The following is an 18,046-nucleotide window of genomic DNA, read 5'->3' on the forward strand; positions in this document are numbered from 1 at the left end:
AAGGTTTTTTGTTTTCCCCCAGGGATGGGCTTTAACCATTCCCTACTATATTCCTCACTATATCCAAACAAACAAATAAAAGTTTTAGCTTTCTACATACATCAAAATGTATCCAAACCCTGCATCCAGAAAACAAACAACCCCCATCACAGCTTAGCACACACAGGGGACCACAGGGCAGAAAATGTTCTACATGATGTGTTCAGTTCTATCAGCTCGCAGCTACAATGTATCTCCTTGTAATGTGATACAAATGGTGGTCGGTGGGAAATCAGTGCACGGCGATGGCAGGGAAGGGACAAGTTTACCTTGATGTGCAGCTGCTGATCGCGGTCAGTGTATAGTGTGCAGGCTCCGATCACAGCCCGCTGCTATCACAATGAATCCCAGGCACAGACCACCCACGTATGGGCCACCCCCGCACTCTGCCAGGCGCCTCTGCCAGGGCACCCCGCTCCCCTCCCTCCCGCACTCACACTGGAGCCTCATACACTGTTGCCGGTTGAGCTGCTCGTCTGTGATCAGCTGACCTCTGACGTCATGACACTACAGCAGCCCGAGAGAGGCAAACCTTGTCTGTATGCGATGTCCCTCCCTCCCAGTGCCAGTGTTTCTTTAGTAACTTGGTGACCACAGTAAAGAGACACGCAGTGTGCTGATGATAAATGGCTGCAGCCATGGCTATTTGTTCACATATTGTATGATGAGCTGTCATTTTTGGTTGTTGTAGGGATTTTTAAAGGCATAGTCCACCCTAAGGAAAATAAAAAAATAAATGCACACATATTGATGAAAGAAAACATGTGCAATCATTGTTTCTGAGCATACCTGCTAAGCATTGCAACCATGGTCAGTAGACTGGTGGGCAATAACAGGCTCCTCAAGACTGCCCCTCCCCCAGGTATTGATCTTTGGTTTGGGGTTGGAGAAGGTGATCAGTAGACTGCAAGGGCAGTGACATTTCCGCCTTTGTGCTCCATTAAGATCTATAAGTCGCTGCCATGATGGCATATGGTGGCATCAATACACTTGAGCTCCACTGAGATCTACAAGTCCCTCTGCCGTGATATCAAAGTACTACAAGTGCAGTGATGTCAACACACTTGTGTTTCACTGAGATCTATGGGTCCCTCTGCCGTGATGGCAAATGGTGACGTTGCCGCTCTTGTGCTCCATTGGAATCTACCAGTCCGTCTTCAAGGATGGCAGATGGGATGTGCAGCTTTTCCTGTGAATGGATCTGTGAATGAATGACCTGGCTTTGTAGGCCAGACCACCCACAGATGCGCCAAATTCAAATATACACAGGTCACTCCAGGGAGAAACAGACCATGCTTCATGTTAAACCCTAAATATAGTTGTAGCATGCGACATGGTCAGAAAGGTGGAGTATTCTTGTAAAGTAAAGCCCAAGCTTTGGGCGCTGGTTTGGTGCTCTCACCCTCCTCATCTTGTTCATCTGATTTCTCCCTCCAGCCTCCAGTACCTGAAAAAGTTAGGATGGAAATGAGGCACAGTGTGATAGAGCCTATTTGGGTTACCATGAGGGCAATCCTACTCTCGGACTGACATGTCCTGTGCAGGGCATAAGCGGAAGTTAATAAAAACACACATTTCATGTAATGACATAAGCACTTTAAATTATGTTGAATCATTAGAAATAAACACATGACTGCAATAAATGGCCTGTTCTAAATATGAAGTCGGAGTTCTGTGGTGATGTCAGCGCACTCGTACTCCATTCAGATCTATGAGTCTCTCTGCTGTGATGGCAGATGGTGACATCAATACACTAATGCTCCATTTAAATCTGAGTCCCTGTGATGACATATGGTGACATCACCACACTTATGTTCCATTGAGATCCATGAGTTCCTGCCATTGTGGCATTATGGGAAGTTAAAAAAACACACATTTCATATAATGACATAAGCACTTTAAAATATGTGGAATCATTAGAAATAAACACATGACTGCAATAAATGGCGTCTTCAAAATATGAATTCGGAGTTCTGCTTTAACCTTCACGCAGAAAGTAACAGGTTTGGCCGGTGATCTCATTTTACGGAAAATCTTCTGGACGTGCCGACTTACATGTAATTACAATACAGACATGTCTGGTCACCTGCGGTTACTATAAAGCTAATTGGAGTCATTTTGAAGTTGAGGGATTACAGAGAAGTGCTGACAACACTCCTTTAATCTACACCAATTACACCTGCTGGGCAACACACGTAGGTGTCATGGGATCATACATAGAAGACATCAACAAGGGTCAACAGGCCTACAGAGCCTTTCTCAACCTCTTCCCCCCCAGAAGGAACCCTCAAGATATTTTTCAGGTCTAAGGGAACTCTTACCAATGACCAATGGCACTGACGCCATCTCGCCCGGATCTCCTGCTGGCAAGTCACCGGAAGTGACATAATTGGAGATTTGGACGAGTCAGCGTAAGTGCGCATTCACATGCACTAAGGTTGCCAGCTTTTCTTCACGTGAAAACTGAACACTCTAGCGCCGCGCGTGGCAATTGTTTTTTTTTGTTGAGAATATAGTGGAGAGAGTGAGGAGAGGCAGCCAGGGGAGGGAGTAAGAAGATTGGCTATAGAGGACTACAAATCCCAGCAATACATTATACAGCAATACAAAATATAATGCAGCTACATACTCTGTGTTGTTCCAGGGTGGAAGCCTGATGTCTCTAGGATCTCAAGTGGCCTATGTGGGCACTCACCAGGGCTGTGCATGATCTCAGGTGGACTCTGCAGGTTCTCAGGTGGACTCTGTGGGTTCACACCAGGGCTGTGCACACTCTCAGGTGGACTCTGCAGGTTCTCAGGTGGACTCTGTGGGCTCTCATCAGGGCTGTGCATGATCTCAGGTGGACTCTGCGGGCTCTCAGGTGGACTCTGTGGGCTCTCACCAGGGCTGTACACACTCTCAGGTGGACTCTGCGAACAGGGCCGTATTTACTCTCCCTGCCGCCCCAAGGCCAGGTTCCACAATACGCCCCCCGCGTGCCGCCAACCGTCCTCCCCATCAATTGTGAATGTCAACCAGATGGCGGCGGGGTTAGTTTCAATTTTTTTTTTTTACTGTTTCTTTATGCCCCGAGGCCTTGTGGGAAATCCAGGCCTGTCTACCGGCTCTGCACACTCTCAGGTGGACTCTGCGGGCTCTAGGTGGGCTGTGCAGACTCTCAGGTGGGTTGTACGGACTCTCAGGTGGGCTATGTGGATTCTCAGGTGGGCTATGTGGACTCTCAGGTGGGCTATGTAACTCGGACAAAGCCTTCTAAACCCGGACTGCCTAGGTCAATCCTGGACAGGTGGCAACCCAGGCGCTCACCCGACAGCATAACACTGAACCAGGAGGATTTCTACACCACAGCATAGCGCATGCACGCACAGCATTGACAACTCACTTGTCTAGTTCTCCAACACCTGTGAGTGCACATGCATGTCTGTTTCAGGCTACATGACTACTCTGAGACTGATGAAGGGGACCCTGTGTGGCCCAGAAAGTGCTTGATATTCTGAGTGTCTAATAAATAAATGGATTTGCACTGACTTGAGAGTCTCATGTGCTGGTGGACTGGTGACATCTGTAAAAAGTTGTTTCAGGCGGGTGCGCAAACGGCCACTAACGCCATCTAATCAAAATCTCCCGCTGGCAAGTCACTGGGATGTATTATTTTTTTTTTTTTGCAAAAGGTAGACCATTTAAGCAGCCATATTGCATAAGAAAGGTCCAGAGCCATATTGCAAAGCACAGGGACAGTAAAAAATCCTGGCTACAGAGACTAAGTTCAGGTAGACAGCTGTAGGACTAGAAGTCCCAGCAGCTTGCCATACACAGGACGCACTTGCGCATGCGCAGCTACCTCAGCATCTCCGAGACCTGAGAGCCTGCTGCTATAGTAACCCTCAGACCACGCCCCGTTGTCGCACCGCATGCCGGGAAGTGTAGTGCGCCGTTTGAGGTGCTGATCCCGCCCCCCTTCCGTTTGCTTAGGTGGAGTCAGGCTGACCCGGAAGTGACGTGCTATCCGCTGTGTTTAGGTTGTGACAAGAGAGGAGGCCGCGCTAGTGTGTGTTCCGCTGTCTCCGGGTGACACAGGTTTGTAGTCGGAGTTTTCGGGGACCGGGAGGGGGGCACCGCTTGCCTCCGCTTGGGGTGACAGGTGGGCACGGCTGTGGCAGGACACAGGCTGTGGACTAACTTGAGATAGGTCACAGAGATGAGGTTGGTGGCACACAGAATATTACACATAAATACGGGGGGGATTTCTGAGGGCTCGGTGATGTGAGGTGCAGACAGGGGAGAAGGTGGGAGTGAGGACATAGGTGTGACAGGATGTGACCACTGCACAGGAGACTGAGGGTGGGTGACAGATGGGCGGGGGAAGGGCATGGTGGCTCAGGGGTTAGCCTTGCAGCACTGGGGGTCCCAGGTTCGAATCCCGGCGAGGGCATGATCTGCATGGAGTTTGCATGTTCTCCCTGTGCTTGCGTGGGTTTCCTCCCACACTCCAAAGACATGCTGGTAGGTTAAAGTGGAACTCCAGCAACAAATGAAATGTCCTTTGCAGGGTTGCAATGACATGCACACTTTGGCATTAGTCTTATTTATCATAGACTATATGGTGCCCCTGCCGCTACCCAAAATATGACCTTTACCTGAGCCAACAATGCTATTCAGTAGATGCGTAACCCAGAAAACATTTCTTTAGTTTTTGGATCAATTCGGATTTATATTCCTTTTAGTATTTAGGATCCGAAATTTGATTCGGTTCCTTATTTGGATTTCTGATCCGTCTGAGCTTTCGCTTCGGAACAAAGTCACATGGCCGTGCCTGTAATGCAACCCCCAGCATCCAGAAAAAAACCTGATTGGCCAGAGAACAGTCACATGTCTGACTTTGGAACAAACTTTGGATGGATCTGATTTTTTTGTTAATGGAACATTCAGACTCAAATTCTGAAATTTGGATGCGTCCCAATTTAATGAATATCCAATCAGAATGAAATGTACATGTCTACTATTCAGCCGCTAGTCCAAGGGCTAACCAATCCCCCACGCCCCCTTGCTGCAGTGTTAGCGCCTGAAAACTCTGCTCCATCGTGCCGGCATTGTAACCTTTAAAGAAGAACTCAGGGCAGTAGGAAACTTACCTCTTCCAAGGATTAAGTACTTGTTTTTGTCTAGGGTCTGAAATAACAAATACTCACCAGATCCCCAGACCTGCTTCGCTGCTAGACTGATCCCCACAGCCTCTCTCCCCCCTTCCCTCCGGCGGTCTAAGAATCTTTGATTCATCGCGCCCAGTACAGTTTATAGGACGTGCGGACACTGAGGGACATTCCATCGCCTGAGTGAGAGAGGGTGCGGAGACCGGTTTAGCAGCCAGGCGTGAGGTTCGCTGAGTATATCTTTGTATATCTTTGTATGTTAGACCCTAGACCAAAACAAGTGTCTATAACCCTTAGAGTGCATGGGTAAAAAAAGGTAATAACTTACCTGTGTCTTCACCGCACGTTCCGTCCGAAGATTCTCGGGCGGCCGCAAAGGATCATGGGGCAGACGCATACCTGGTACAGGTCTTTGGCCGGGAGAAGAGGAGAGGCACTGGGTAAGTCCATGCAGGCAGCCCGGCAGCATGCACGCGCACAGACACCGTGGGACACAGGAGACACAGCAGTCCGTGCTGGATCAGAGACCGGTACCAGCACTGGAGGGACTGCTGGAAACTACTGGAAAGAAGATGAAGGGGGGGGTGGGGGGGGGGTAGACTTTAATGTCACTTTAAGTCTATGTACCGCAGCATGCTGCAGTGTGTTAGTGTGGTAGGTTGCACTGCGTAGAAATGCAGACATATTGCATTTGTTTGCAGCGCTCTGCACCTTTACTGCAGTGTTGGCTGAACAGGGCACATAGAACACAGTTGTTTTTATCTCTTGCTGCCTTCCTTCCCCTCCAAGTTGTTTCTTTACACCAAGGGTCTCAAACCTCCGGCCCTCCAGCTGTGGTGAAACTACAAATCCCATGATGCATCTCTCTTTGGGAGTCGTGTCTGTGAGAATCTTGCAATGCCTCATGGGATTTGTAGTTCCACCACAGCTGGGGGGCCGGAGGTTTGAGACACTGACTGGCATAACATTATCCCTGTGCTGTGACTACAGATGGAGGGTTTATAGACAGGAGATAAGTGACATATGTGATTGTGAAGATGAGGAGATGATACACCTTAGACAGGTGACAGATTTTGCTAACGGTGGGGGAAAAAATAAATTTTATTTCAAAATAAGACAGATAAGTGTGATGCAATCCCTGCACTGGCTTCCAATAGCCCAAAGGATTAAAGGGTTTCTGAAGCCTCCGTTTGTTTTGCTTATATCTACTGCTAGCGAGCAGTAGATATATGCAAAAAGTTAAAAACAAAACGCTTTAACAGCGGTTTAAACTTACCCCGTTATCGCCGTGCGCTCTCCCGCCCGAGAATCCGAAACTGCTCGGGCGGCTGCAAAGCATCTTGGGGCGGGCGCATGCGCAGTTTGGATTTTCGGCCGGGAGACTAGGAGAGACGCAAGGTAAGTCTATGGACGCATGCACCCGCATGCAGACACAGCGGACGCATGCACCCGCATGCAGACACAGCGGGATCGGAAGTGCTTGCAGGGACAGAGGAGTCGGCTCCGCCGCACCGCTGGAGGGACAGATGAAAACATCAGGAAAGAAGATCGGATTAAGAGACTTCATTTAAGATAAGTCATCTCTTCAGGGAAGCCTATCCCACCTCAACCTAATCACTGAACCATCACGTTCCCAAACAATTCATCCCCACACAATTAAAAACAAAACGCTTTAACAGCGGTTTAAACTTACCCCGTTATCGCCGTGCGCTCTCCCGCCCGAGAATCCGAAACTGCTCGGGCGGCTGCAAAGCATCTTGGGGCGGGCGCATGCGCAGTTTGGATTTTCGGCCGGGAGACTAGGAGAGACGCAAGGTAAGTCTATGGACGCATGCACCCGCATGCAGACACAGCGGACGCATGCACCCGCATGCAGACACAGCGGGATCGGAAGTGCTTGCAGGGACAGAGGAGTCGGCTCCGCCGCACCGCTGGAGGGACAGATGAAAACATCAGGAAAGAAGATCGGATTAAGAGACTTCATTTAAGATAAGTCATCTCTTCAGGGAAGCCTATCCCACCTCAACCTAATCACTGAACCATCACGTTCCCAAACAATTCATCCCCACACAGCTACCTCCTCATGTATCACTTCCCCCTCCCTTTTAGATTGTAAGCCCTCACGAGCAGGGCCCTCCTTACCATCTTGTCTTGAATTGTATTGTGATTGTAATGTCTTCCTTATATTTTAAAGCGCTGCGCAAACTGTTGGTGCTATATAAATCATGTATAATAATAATAACTAACAGCTGGCACCTAACCATTGAGGTTTTCTCTAGTTGTTGTCAATGGAGCACCTAAAATAAATACATTCTCCTGGATTGGACAGGCTGGCTCCTGATTCCATATGCATTAGTTACGCAATGGATTGTGATGGATATGAGACAGTTGTTGGATCAGAGGTGACCATATGGATCTGGGTCCGCAGTGACTCTGATTCTTCCAAAGGCTGGACCAAAAGCTGTTTGCCAAAGCAAACAATCTAGTTTTTGTTTTATCTTCCAGTGCAAGACAATCACTTCAAAACCCTGACTGGTCAGTGTGTGTGATGGCTCGATTTCTACTGTTATACATTTTTTGGGGGCCCAATCACATCTTGGTGTCTTTTGTATGTTGCGGTAACAGGTGTTTTTACGTCCGTTGCATAAAGCAGCTCATTCAAAGGAATGGGCTGGTAATGCACCTCTACCAGGCATGACCACTACTCCTGTTCGATGACAAGTCGATCGATAGATGTATAGATAGCAATGAATACATTAAGAGAAGGCTTACCTGGAGGCAGCCCCTATTCCTTGAGAATCCTTAACACATCAGAAGTCCAGACACACTTGAGGTGGCTAAAGACCCCCAGTGTGTGCCTGTACTATATCCCAAAAAAAGCAAAATAAATGGCATCTTAAAGTGACATTAAATTCACACTGGCACCGGCCTCTGATGGAGCGCTGGCGCTGTATCAGAGGAGTCTGTCCCATGGAGTCTGTGCGCGTGCACACTGGCCAAAGATCTCTACTGCGCATGCGCCCGCCCCAGCGTCCTTCACGGTCGCTTGAGAATCTTCGGAAGGGAGTGAGCCGCGGAGACAGAGGTAAGTAAAACCTGTTTTGTAACTTTTTAAAAATGTTTTTGCATAGATCTACAGCTTGCCAGCAGTAGATTTATGCAAAAAAAAAAGGTTTAATTCTACTTTAGCAAAAAAGGAAAGTGCATGTGGGTAGGACTATACCAAAATCTCCCGTCACTTAGTCTAGCTAGACAACAAAAAACAACTAATTAAAGCAGAACACCAAGCTTTTCTTGTAATCTAGAGTGTAAATATAACTTAAAGGAGAACTATGACAATGAGACTGTCACAGGTCGGCTCAGTAGATCGGGAGGTGAGCGAACATATACCGGCGTTCGCTCACCTCTCGATCCTGTCACGGCTCTCTGCCGTGCCAGGGGCGGGACTGGATTCCCCCCTCCCCGCTCCGATCAGCCAGCGCTGACTGGCGGAACGGATGGGGGAGGGGGCGGGTACAGCTGGCTCTGCCTCTAGATAGGCAGAGCCAGCTGTCAGTCACGCAGCTGGGCGGATCCCGGGACAATTGTCGGTATCCGCTTCAGCTGCGGCGTCTCAGTATACCGCGAGCAGCTGCTCGCGGTGTACTGCGGCGTCTCAGTATACAGCTCGCTGTATACTGAGCCTAGGGTGACGGGAGGACGCTAGTTTGTGTCCTCCCGTTACCCTAAGGAGAACTATGGGGAAAAGACTTAACCCCATAGTTCTCTTAAGTGTAAATATTAATGAAATATTTCTTTCATGGCAGGAAATCTAGCTTTTGCTACACTCCGGTGCTGTGATAGGATTGCCGCAGCTCTGATACACTGACTACCTTTTGCCCTATTTTGCTTGTTATAAATGTATTTTTTGCACGAGGCACAAGAACTGGGACAGAATGTTTTGCTCATAAAGTCTGTGCTTTGCTGGGCAAGGCCGCACAGTCAAGGACTTGGATGCAGAGTTGAAGGTAAGTATTTTAGTATGTAAGCTACGCTGAGGGGGTTGAAGTATATTTACAGCACAGCTCCATCAAATATGAAGCTTTTATTTAAAGTGAACCTGTCAGCTGTTTTGCATATTTAATGGTAAAAGTCTTACCTAAAATGCAAACAATCCTCTCCCTGTGGCAACTTTGAAACACGGTGCATGCAGCATTTTTTCAATTCGCACTGGACCGGAACACAGGCACTGATGTTCCTGTGCGGGCGATCGCACTGCGGGGGCGTAGCTGCGATGACCTTGACTTCAATGCACTGCCACGCCCTCCCACCGCCACGCTGTGGGAATGCAGGAAGCTGGCTGGGATGCACTCCAGTGCGTTCCAGCAGCGAATCGTGCTGGAACGAACCGGTGCTGGTGTGAACTGGTCCTAAGTGGCGTTTTGGTACGAAAAAAAATCGCAGCAAGAACACTACACATGCACAAACAAAAGTCTGTTCTGTCAATCAACGAAATTCGGTGAGGTTAGCATTGTTAACTAACGAAAGATGATCAAAATCGACATTGGTCTGTGCTTGATGGGTTATTTGGGCTAAAATAGAAAGAGGGTTCTCAGCAGCAACAAACATTTCCCATCGAAAATCTATAGGTGTATGGGCAGCTTAAGGAAAGTAATAGAAGGCATCTTGTGGCTTGTGCTGTTAGACATGTTAGGTGTATGTTGGGACAAAATATAAAGGGACCATATGTAGTACATGTTCAGAAAATGTCTGTTGATCTGCAAATTAGAAATGCACTCCGCTGCTACATCCTATAGCGGGGTAACAACGCACAGCATTGGTGTGGACTGAGATGTGTTAGCCCTGCTCAGTTGTCTTTTTCAAAACTACTCAGACCTTTCCCTTATACTATTCCCCACAAGATAAAGGCTAATTGCTCTGTAGTCCCAAGATAAGAATTAGAAGGGTTAATTAGGCTCCTTCAGATAACACATGAAGTGTACTCAAGACTGCTCAGAATTTCCCAACAAGATCAACAGGTATGTTTTGCACTTATGGAAAATCTGTACGAGAACTCTTTCAATGGCATGTTGAACAGAGCAAAGGGAGCACACAAGTTGATTGTTAAATGGCTGACAGGTAGACTTTATTGCAATAAATAACCAGTTTGGAATGATGTACTTATATAAATATTGTTTATACTTGTCTTTACAGATGGACCAGTCCTCTCAGTCCTACATGCTTGCCAACATAACCCACTTGCACTCAGAACAGCTTCTGCAGGGCCTGAACCTCCTCCGCCAACACCACGAGCTCTGCGATATTGTCCTCCAGGTTGGCGATGTCAAGATACATGCCCATAAAGTGGTGCTCGCCAGCATCAGCCCATATTTTAAAGCCATGTTTACAGGAAACCTTTCCGAGAAAGAGAACACGCAGGTGGAATTCCAGTGTGTCGACGAGGCCGCCCTCCAGGCCATCATAGAATACGCCTACACGGGGACGGTTTTCATTTCCCAGGAAACAGTCGAGTCTCTTCTTCCAGCTGCCAACCTGCTACAGATCAAGCTAGTGCTGAAGGAATGCTGTGCGTTCCTGGAGAGCCAGCTCGACGTGGGCAATTGCATTGGCATTTCGCGCTTTGCCGAGACTTACGGCTGCCATGAACTCTACCTAGCCGCCAACAAGTTCATTTGCCAGAACTTTGAGGATGTCTGTCAGACGGAAGAGTTTTTCGAGCTGACGAATTCCGAGTTGCACGAGATCGTTTCAAATGACTGTTTGAATGTTGTTAGTGAGGAGAGTGTGTTTTATGCGCTAGAGGCCTGGATCAAGTATGATGTACAGGAGAGGCAGAAGTTCCTCTCCCAATTGTTGCACTGTGTCCGACTGCCTTTGCTGAGTGTCAAATTTCTCACCAGGCTGTATGAAGCTAATCACCTTATACGCGATGACCACACCTGTAAACATTTACTCAACGAAGCTCTGAAATACCATTTTATGCCTGAACACAGACTGTCCCATCAGACGGTGCTAAAGACTCAGCCTCGGTGTGCTCCCAAAGTGCTTTGCGCGGTGGGAGGGAAAGCTGGACTGTTTACTTGTCTGGAGAGGTATGTTGATGTAAAAAAGTGAGGGTTGCCATAGATAGGCAAAAGACTGAAAGGGTATGATGATCTCTCATGTGCCTGGCCTAGACCTCTTGTAACATTTATTCCAGACTTGGAGGGTAATTTCACTTTCCCAAGAGAATTTAGAAAAGTGGAATTATGCCCTCTAATTATGCCCCTCGAACCTTCTCCCCACCTTTTCATGGCACACACAGGCCTGATGCTTGGCTAGCCAACCAGTACTGCATAGTTGGAGGAATGGGGAAAAGACCTTAAAGGAGAATTATGAGGCGAGTGAAAATCATTCATTCTCATAGTTCGAGCCCACCTGTGACATTGAAACTGTCACACGTCGGCTCAATAGATCGGGAAGTGAGCGAACACTTACCGTCGCTCGCTCACTTCCCGATCATCTCCCTGCAGAGAGTGGTGACTGTCAGTCACCGATCCCTGCAGGGATTCCTCTCTCCGATCCTCCAGCTCTAACTGGAGGAACAAACGGGGGAGGCGGCGGGCACAGCTTGTTCTGCATCTAGATAGGCAGAGCCAGCTGTCATTCATGCTGCTGGGTGTATCTCGACAGCATAGTCGGGATCTGTCCCGGTTGCGGCGGTCTCAGTATACTGCGAGCTGTAGCCTGCAATATACTGAGCTTTCGGTCACAGGAGGACGCTAGTATGTTGGTGACCTGGATTTTCTCTACCGTAGTTAAAGGATAAGTTCACCTTTTGGAAAAATGAAAGAAATGCATGTTTGATAATATAAACAAAATGCATTTCTTTCATTTTTGCTTTCAAGTCTGGAAAGCATTGCAACTGTGATCACCTGATCAGGGCTATAGAGCTCAGGCTTCTGCACATTCTTATACAGGCAGAGCTGTGCATCTCATACAGGAGAGATGGGGAAGGATGGCTGGAAGGAAATAAGAACAGCTCTACCGCATCTGACCAGAGCGAGGACAGCTGGATGAGGTGATTTAATGCAGTTTCGATTCCAGCCGTCCTTCCCCTTTTCTCCTAACTGATACCCCGTACATCAGTACAAGCTCTGCCTGTAAAGGAATGTGCAGAAGCCCTGATCGAGTGATCACTGTTGAATGCTTTCCAGGCTTGAATGCAAAAATGAAAGAAATACATGTTTTTATATATATGCATTTCTTTCATTTTTGCAAAATGTGAACTTATCCTTTTAATGCATTTCTGTGTTTTATCTGCTCCCAGCCTGTGATTGAATAGTGAAGGAGAAGCAACAGACTGCTGATCCGTTTTCTCTGCCACTCTGCTCTTTCATGCTATCAGTATGTTCCCTGTCATCACATGGGCACTGCAGTATACCGATTATCTCCTTGTGTTGCTTCTCCCTCTCTGTCTGGGCTCTGCTGTACAGGATATTTCAAAAGGGTGATACAAAGACAAATTCTGGTCCTTTAAAAATATTAGGAGCTCATTTATAGCCGAACAGATATCGCTATCCGCTCTCCATTATACTCTACACCATTGCCCATCCCATTCATAAAGATTAGGCCATGAGGTGTAGACAGCAGAGCCCTATGGCATTCTGTCTAACGGAACGGAGAGAGCTCCGTGGTTGGACGAGAGCTGAGTACGTGACTTGGCTTTCCTCTCACCTTTTATTTATTTTCTTACACAGAAAATTCAGTCAGTTTTGTTGTACTCCACCGGCTATGGAGTCCTAAAGATTTGGATGGTGGGCTCCAGACCAGGCCCTTGTCAGTTGGCGGACAGGAGCAGTTGGACATCGTTCTATAGTAAAACCAGAAGTCAAGGCCTTGATTACAGAATATACCTGGGATTATTAGGCTCACCTGGTACACAACAAAAGGACTATTGGCTTTAAATGTGTTTTTAAATGCAGCTAATATAAATGCCTCAGACTGGGACAGGGGGTGGTAAGTAACTTTTGCTAGACCGGCTTTACTGCAGTGCACAGTCTAGCATTGTGAGCGTGCTGGCATGAGAGGAGTGAGTGAAATGATGACTTCATCAGTGTATTGATGTGGTTTGCTAATCTAAGCTGTTTTCCTAAAATTTCCCTTTAAGGATGATGTTTGCAGACACGTACATTGTAATGCTTAATTTAGTTGTCACCTTCTTCTGTCTAGCATGGAGATGTATTTCCCCCAGGACGACTCTTGGATAGGCCTGGCGCCTCTCTCGATTCCTCGCTATGAATTTGGACTATGCACCCTGGACCAGAAAGTATATGTTGTTGGGGGCATTGCCACTACTGCCGGGGGGATTGTCACTCAAATGCGACAGGGCATCAGGAAGCACGAGAGCTCCGTGGAGTGCTGGGACCCGGTCACCAACACGTGGACGTCAGTGGAGAGAATGAACGAGTGCCGCAGCACCCTGGGCACCGTCGTTTTAGCTGGAGAACTTTATGCCTTAGGTGGATATAATGGGCAGTCGTGCTTGCAGTCAGTGGAAAAGTATATCCCGAAAGCAAAGGAGTGGCAACCGGTTGCTCCGATGATTAAGACAAGGAGCTGCTTTGCAGGCGCTGTACTGGACGGCATGATCTATGCTATAGGTGGTTATGGCCCGGCTCATATGAACAGGTACAATGTGTTTATGTTGAGCAGTCTTGTGTTTATCCCATGTAGCATTTACATCCTCATGGTAGTAATTGGCAAGGGATTTAATTATCTATTTTTATCACTTCAATGACATGGTTGTTAGGGGAACAATTCTCTGTGCAAATAGTGTCCTGGAAGGGGAACACATGATATCCACAGGAACTCTAGTCTCTTAATATTCATTTTCTTTTTTCTTTGCGTAGGTAAACTTAATCTGGCAGCTAAATAAAGGTTTAAATCACTTATACAGATACACATATGGTTTTTGCTGCCAAAATATTTGTAGTATATTGCTCATCACTACTGCCATATAACTATTTAGAGCCTTGGTTCTCAACTGGTGGGTCGTGACCCAAAAGTGGGTCGCAACCCTGTGTTCAGTGGGTCGTCATGTGCCTTCCATTTTTCTAGATGAGGGGTACCTCAGCCTCCCCCTAGCGCTGCAATGCCAGTTCTCATTAGGCAACCATTCAAAATTATCTGCCTGGCGCAGAGTGTCGGCTTGAGGTTTTTTTATTGCAATACCACCATGCAGCTGCGGCGCAGTCACATCGATCGCAATGGTTGCATTTGCCTGCCAAATGCGACCCGCTGTTTGCTGCAGCCGCGATGCCTTACAAGTGACTCGCAAGAATACATGCATGAGCAGCCCCTTTATTAAGGTTTAGGGGGTTTAGGGGGTGGTAAGAACATGGATCAATTCCATGTTGATGCCTGTGTTCCGGCCAATAAATGCACCTCCGTCATCTGTATGAATAAGGCCTTTATGTAGAGGGGAAAAAAACTGTACAAGCCAGCACTATATAGCCGATGACTATATAGTGAAGCAAGGATGAGGATGACAGACCAGTGCAGTCAGCAGTGGTAACTCCCTTATTTCAGGTTTACTTTGAGTAGGTAGGAAACCTTCCACTGACAATGAGATTCTCAGAGTTTTATTAATAAGCCATTGACTCTGTCTTTGTTTTCTTTGATCTAGTGTGGAACGCTACGATCCAGCGAAGGACTCGTGGGAAATGGTGGCGCCGATGGCAGATAAAAGGATCAATTTTGGAGTGAGCGTAATGCTGGGATTTATCTTTGTGGTGGGTGGACACAATGGGGTGTCTCACTTGTCCAGCATCGAGCGATATGACCCTCACCAAAACCAGTGGACAGTGTGCAGACCTATGACAGAACCCAGGACAGGTGAGGAAAAAGAAAGTGAAATATAGGATTATATCGATCAATTATTTACAATTCAGCCCTACATTGTATTGAATGTTTCATTAGTTGTCTTTTATAAATAATTAACTTGTTTGTGGAAACCTAGCAGATACTTCAGGTCCTATGGGCATATATAATAGTTACATGAGCCTACACCAGAGGGAGGAGGTAGACCCAAGATACTAATGCTGCTTGTGTTCAGGTATTGCGCACCCTGCTTCACTGAACCATAGCCGGTTAGGATTCGGCTGTCACTGCCCTAAAGTATGTTGTAGAGGAGTGAATTGGGTTGGTTTCTCATAACTCCAATACCAAGTGTGTTTTAGGCCTTAATGACTGGACCAGTTAGTCAGAGGAATTAATTGCTAATTATACTTCTGTTCTGTTTTTATCTTCCAAATAAGAGACTTGAAGAACAGTGTTAATTGCTTTCGTGAGCTCCACATAACTACAGATGATGTTGGCTTTATGATATAAGGCGTGGGGGAGCTTGGGAGGTTCATAACTGAGGTTATCCTTACCCATTGGGGGCATCAGACTAGATCTTTGAATAATTAAACAAAATTGAAACACAGTTGTCTGCATTATTGAACTTGAAATCAAAGTGAGGAAATAGAGTAAGTATATAAGATTCAAGTAACCTTGTCAGTAGGGATAAAACCTGAGGCCTTCCGGACCTGGAAGCATCCCAATCGGCTGCGGGCTGAGACATTCCCCTCCCTGCAGTTGCACATAAACAAAGGGGCGGGACGCTTATGCTGACATCGTTGACCTTTATATGGCCACGTGGCCATATGAAATCATTGTCACTGACCAAATATAGCCATGTGGCCATATCGGATCACTGATCCTGTACCTTTGTTTACATGCAGCTGATTGGGCAGAAGGCTCTTCTTTCCAAGTTCGGAGGAGCTCATTTTGTACCGGGTTCGTTTCATATAAAGAAAGAAAACCCTATACTTTATTTTTGCAATCTGTTTGAATTCTGTTCTTTTTATTTCCTGGTCAGGTGTTGGTGCGGCAGTGATTGACAACTACCTCTACGTGGTCGGTGGTCACTCAGGTGCGACCTATCTAAACACAGTGCAGAAATACGACCCTATCTCAGACACTTGGTTGGATTCAGCCGGCATGGCGTACTCTCGGTGTAACTTTGGTCTGACGGCCCTTTGATGAACGTCGTCCCATTGTGTAATAAATTATCCCTGCATGAATGGATGTCCGAGGACTCATCTCCTTGATACAGAACCGTGAAGACATGGAGATTCAGTACAGCTCTTCTGTCGGGTGAAAGCCTCCCACAGCTTCAAACACGGTCGCTCTTATGTAGCCGGTTATTCCTAACTAGCTTGACTGACTATTCCAAGTGGTAGTATGCTGGAAAAGATCTAAGATCATAGTTATTGCAGACGTAGTATGTGACGGTGTTTGCCGAAGCTTGGGATGTAGATCACTGGGTGGTACACATCCACACCGTGGTGGCACATTGCCTCTGGAGTTCAAACTAGAACAGAGCAAGGGGCCCATAGAAGCAGACACTTTCTGTCCATGGTTTAAATCCGCATGCTGCCTCTAGTTCCCAGCAGTTATGGTGGGAGACTGCGCTCAACGTGGTGACTTCTGCCAAGCACTGGAGAAAGCATGGCGATTTAAAGGGAAATTCTGGCTAACGTTATGTTGTTTTCAAGCAATACAAAAGTGCCAGAACTACCACCGTAATAATGTGTTAACTAAACTATGCTATAATAAGATAGAAGACAAGTTACACACCAGGGATCTGTTTGTATTGTTGTCTGCAGCTTTGGGTCTTTCACTAGCTGTATCATTCATATACCCCATGTTTCTTCTGTCTATTAGCATGCTATTTAGTATATAGCCAGCTCCAGTTCTTAAAGGTTGCGTACAGGCCAGGGTGTTGGAATAGGCTGAGTGAACTTAGAACCATGCCTTTCCATGCGATTTACTGCTTTTAATTGGCGATCCGAGGCCTTTTGGACTGGAGTTGGACATCCCTGTTCTGATATTATAGGTCATTGACATTGATCCATTACACAAATCACAGACCAGTAGCAGGGAGGAGTTGTAAATGCAAGGGGAAGCGGATAGCTAAATGGCCTTTATGTGCGATATGTCATGTTTAAGCTGCCAGTCCACCACTTGCAGAAGGAAGGCAACGCTGTATGAGTAATAATATGAAAAACCTGAATCCTGCACAATTTGCTGCCTTCATTTTTCACTTAAGTTCAAGGTGTGATCAGATCATCCTTAGATAAGGTTAAAAAAAAACAACTCAACCATGGACCAGACGTGTCCACTTCATTGGCTATTTATTGGGGAGCATGGTAAGGATTGTGATATGCATGTGAGATCCAAGGGGAAGAGAAGGCAGGTACAGATGAGGGAAGTAGCTTATGCCTTGTTTACCACAGTTGCTACCCATGTGGTGATCGTGGTACCCAACTGACAATTGAAGCCCTGGTATACTATATGGGAACCGTCACTGCTTACTGCCAATCCTGAGGATTTATGTTTACATTCATAAAGAGCTATAGTCGCATTCATCTGTGTCTGATTTTTCTCTTTTTTTTGTCCTTCATGCATTTATAAAAACTAGTGCCGGGATAATCAGCATTGTTCACAATAAATCAGTTTCTATGTGTTCACCTTACAGAGGCCACATGAGAAGAACCATTATCTGGTTCTCATAGCTGATGTCTCCCTATTGACATGTGTGCCACTAACACTGTGGCCGCCTTTGCAGCAATCCTGCATCAATTTTTTATCTGGTTCTCATAGTGTCCAGTGGGGTACCCAGAGCCACAGCTTTATATGCCTTGCCTACATGAGGATTGACACTAAGGCTCCATTCACACCCCTTTTATTTTGTGCAATGCATTAAAAAAAAAAAAAATACAGATTGCTGAACGTTTAATGCAGTTTCCATGCTGATGGTACGGTAT

At 46.7% G+C, this 18,046-nt stretch overlaps 1 protein-coding gene across 1 annotated transcript; it reads left to right on the forward strand.

Moving 5' to 3' along the window:
- The first annotated feature begins 4,030 nt into the window (after positions 1-4,030).
- KLHL28 (kelch like family member 28) lies at positions 4,031-16,285 on the forward strand. The gene is made up of 5 exons (XM_018570508.1): positions 4,031-4,119; positions 10,386-11,284; positions 13,404-13,862; positions 14,860-15,068; positions 16,096-16,285. The coding sequence occupies exons 2-5, from the start codon at positions 10,386-10,388 to the stop codon at positions 16,257-16,259; spliced, it is 1,731 nt and encodes a 576-aa protein (XP_018426010.1). The 5' UTR covers positions 4,031-4,119; the 3' UTR covers positions 16,260-16,285.
- Positions 16,286-18,046: the final 1,761 nt, after the last annotated feature.

Source organism: Nanorana parkeri, unplaced genomic scaffold (genome assembly GCF_000935625.1).
Source record: "Nanorana parkeri isolate BGI_ZX_2015 unplaced genomic scaffold, ASM93562v1 scaffold1544, whole genome shotgun sequence".
Classification (NCBI taxonomy): domain Eukaryota; kingdom Metazoa; phylum Chordata; class Amphibia; order Anura; family Dicroglossidae; genus Nanorana; species Nanorana parkeri.

Bases quoted from the DNA above. Each gene is read 5' to 3' on its own strand.
- KLHL28 (XM_018570508.1), top strand. From the start codon at position 10,386: ATGGACCAGTCCTCTCAGTCCTACATGCTTGCCAACATAACCCACTTG. The intron at 13,863-14,859 runs GTACAATGTGTT...TCTTTGATCTAG, and splicing joins GGCCCGGCTCATATGAACAG to TGTGGAACGCTACGATCCAG. The intron at 15,069-16,095 runs GTGAGGAAAAAG...TTTCCTGGTCAG, and splicing joins TATGACAGAACCCAGGACAG to GTGTTGGTGCGGCAGTGATT.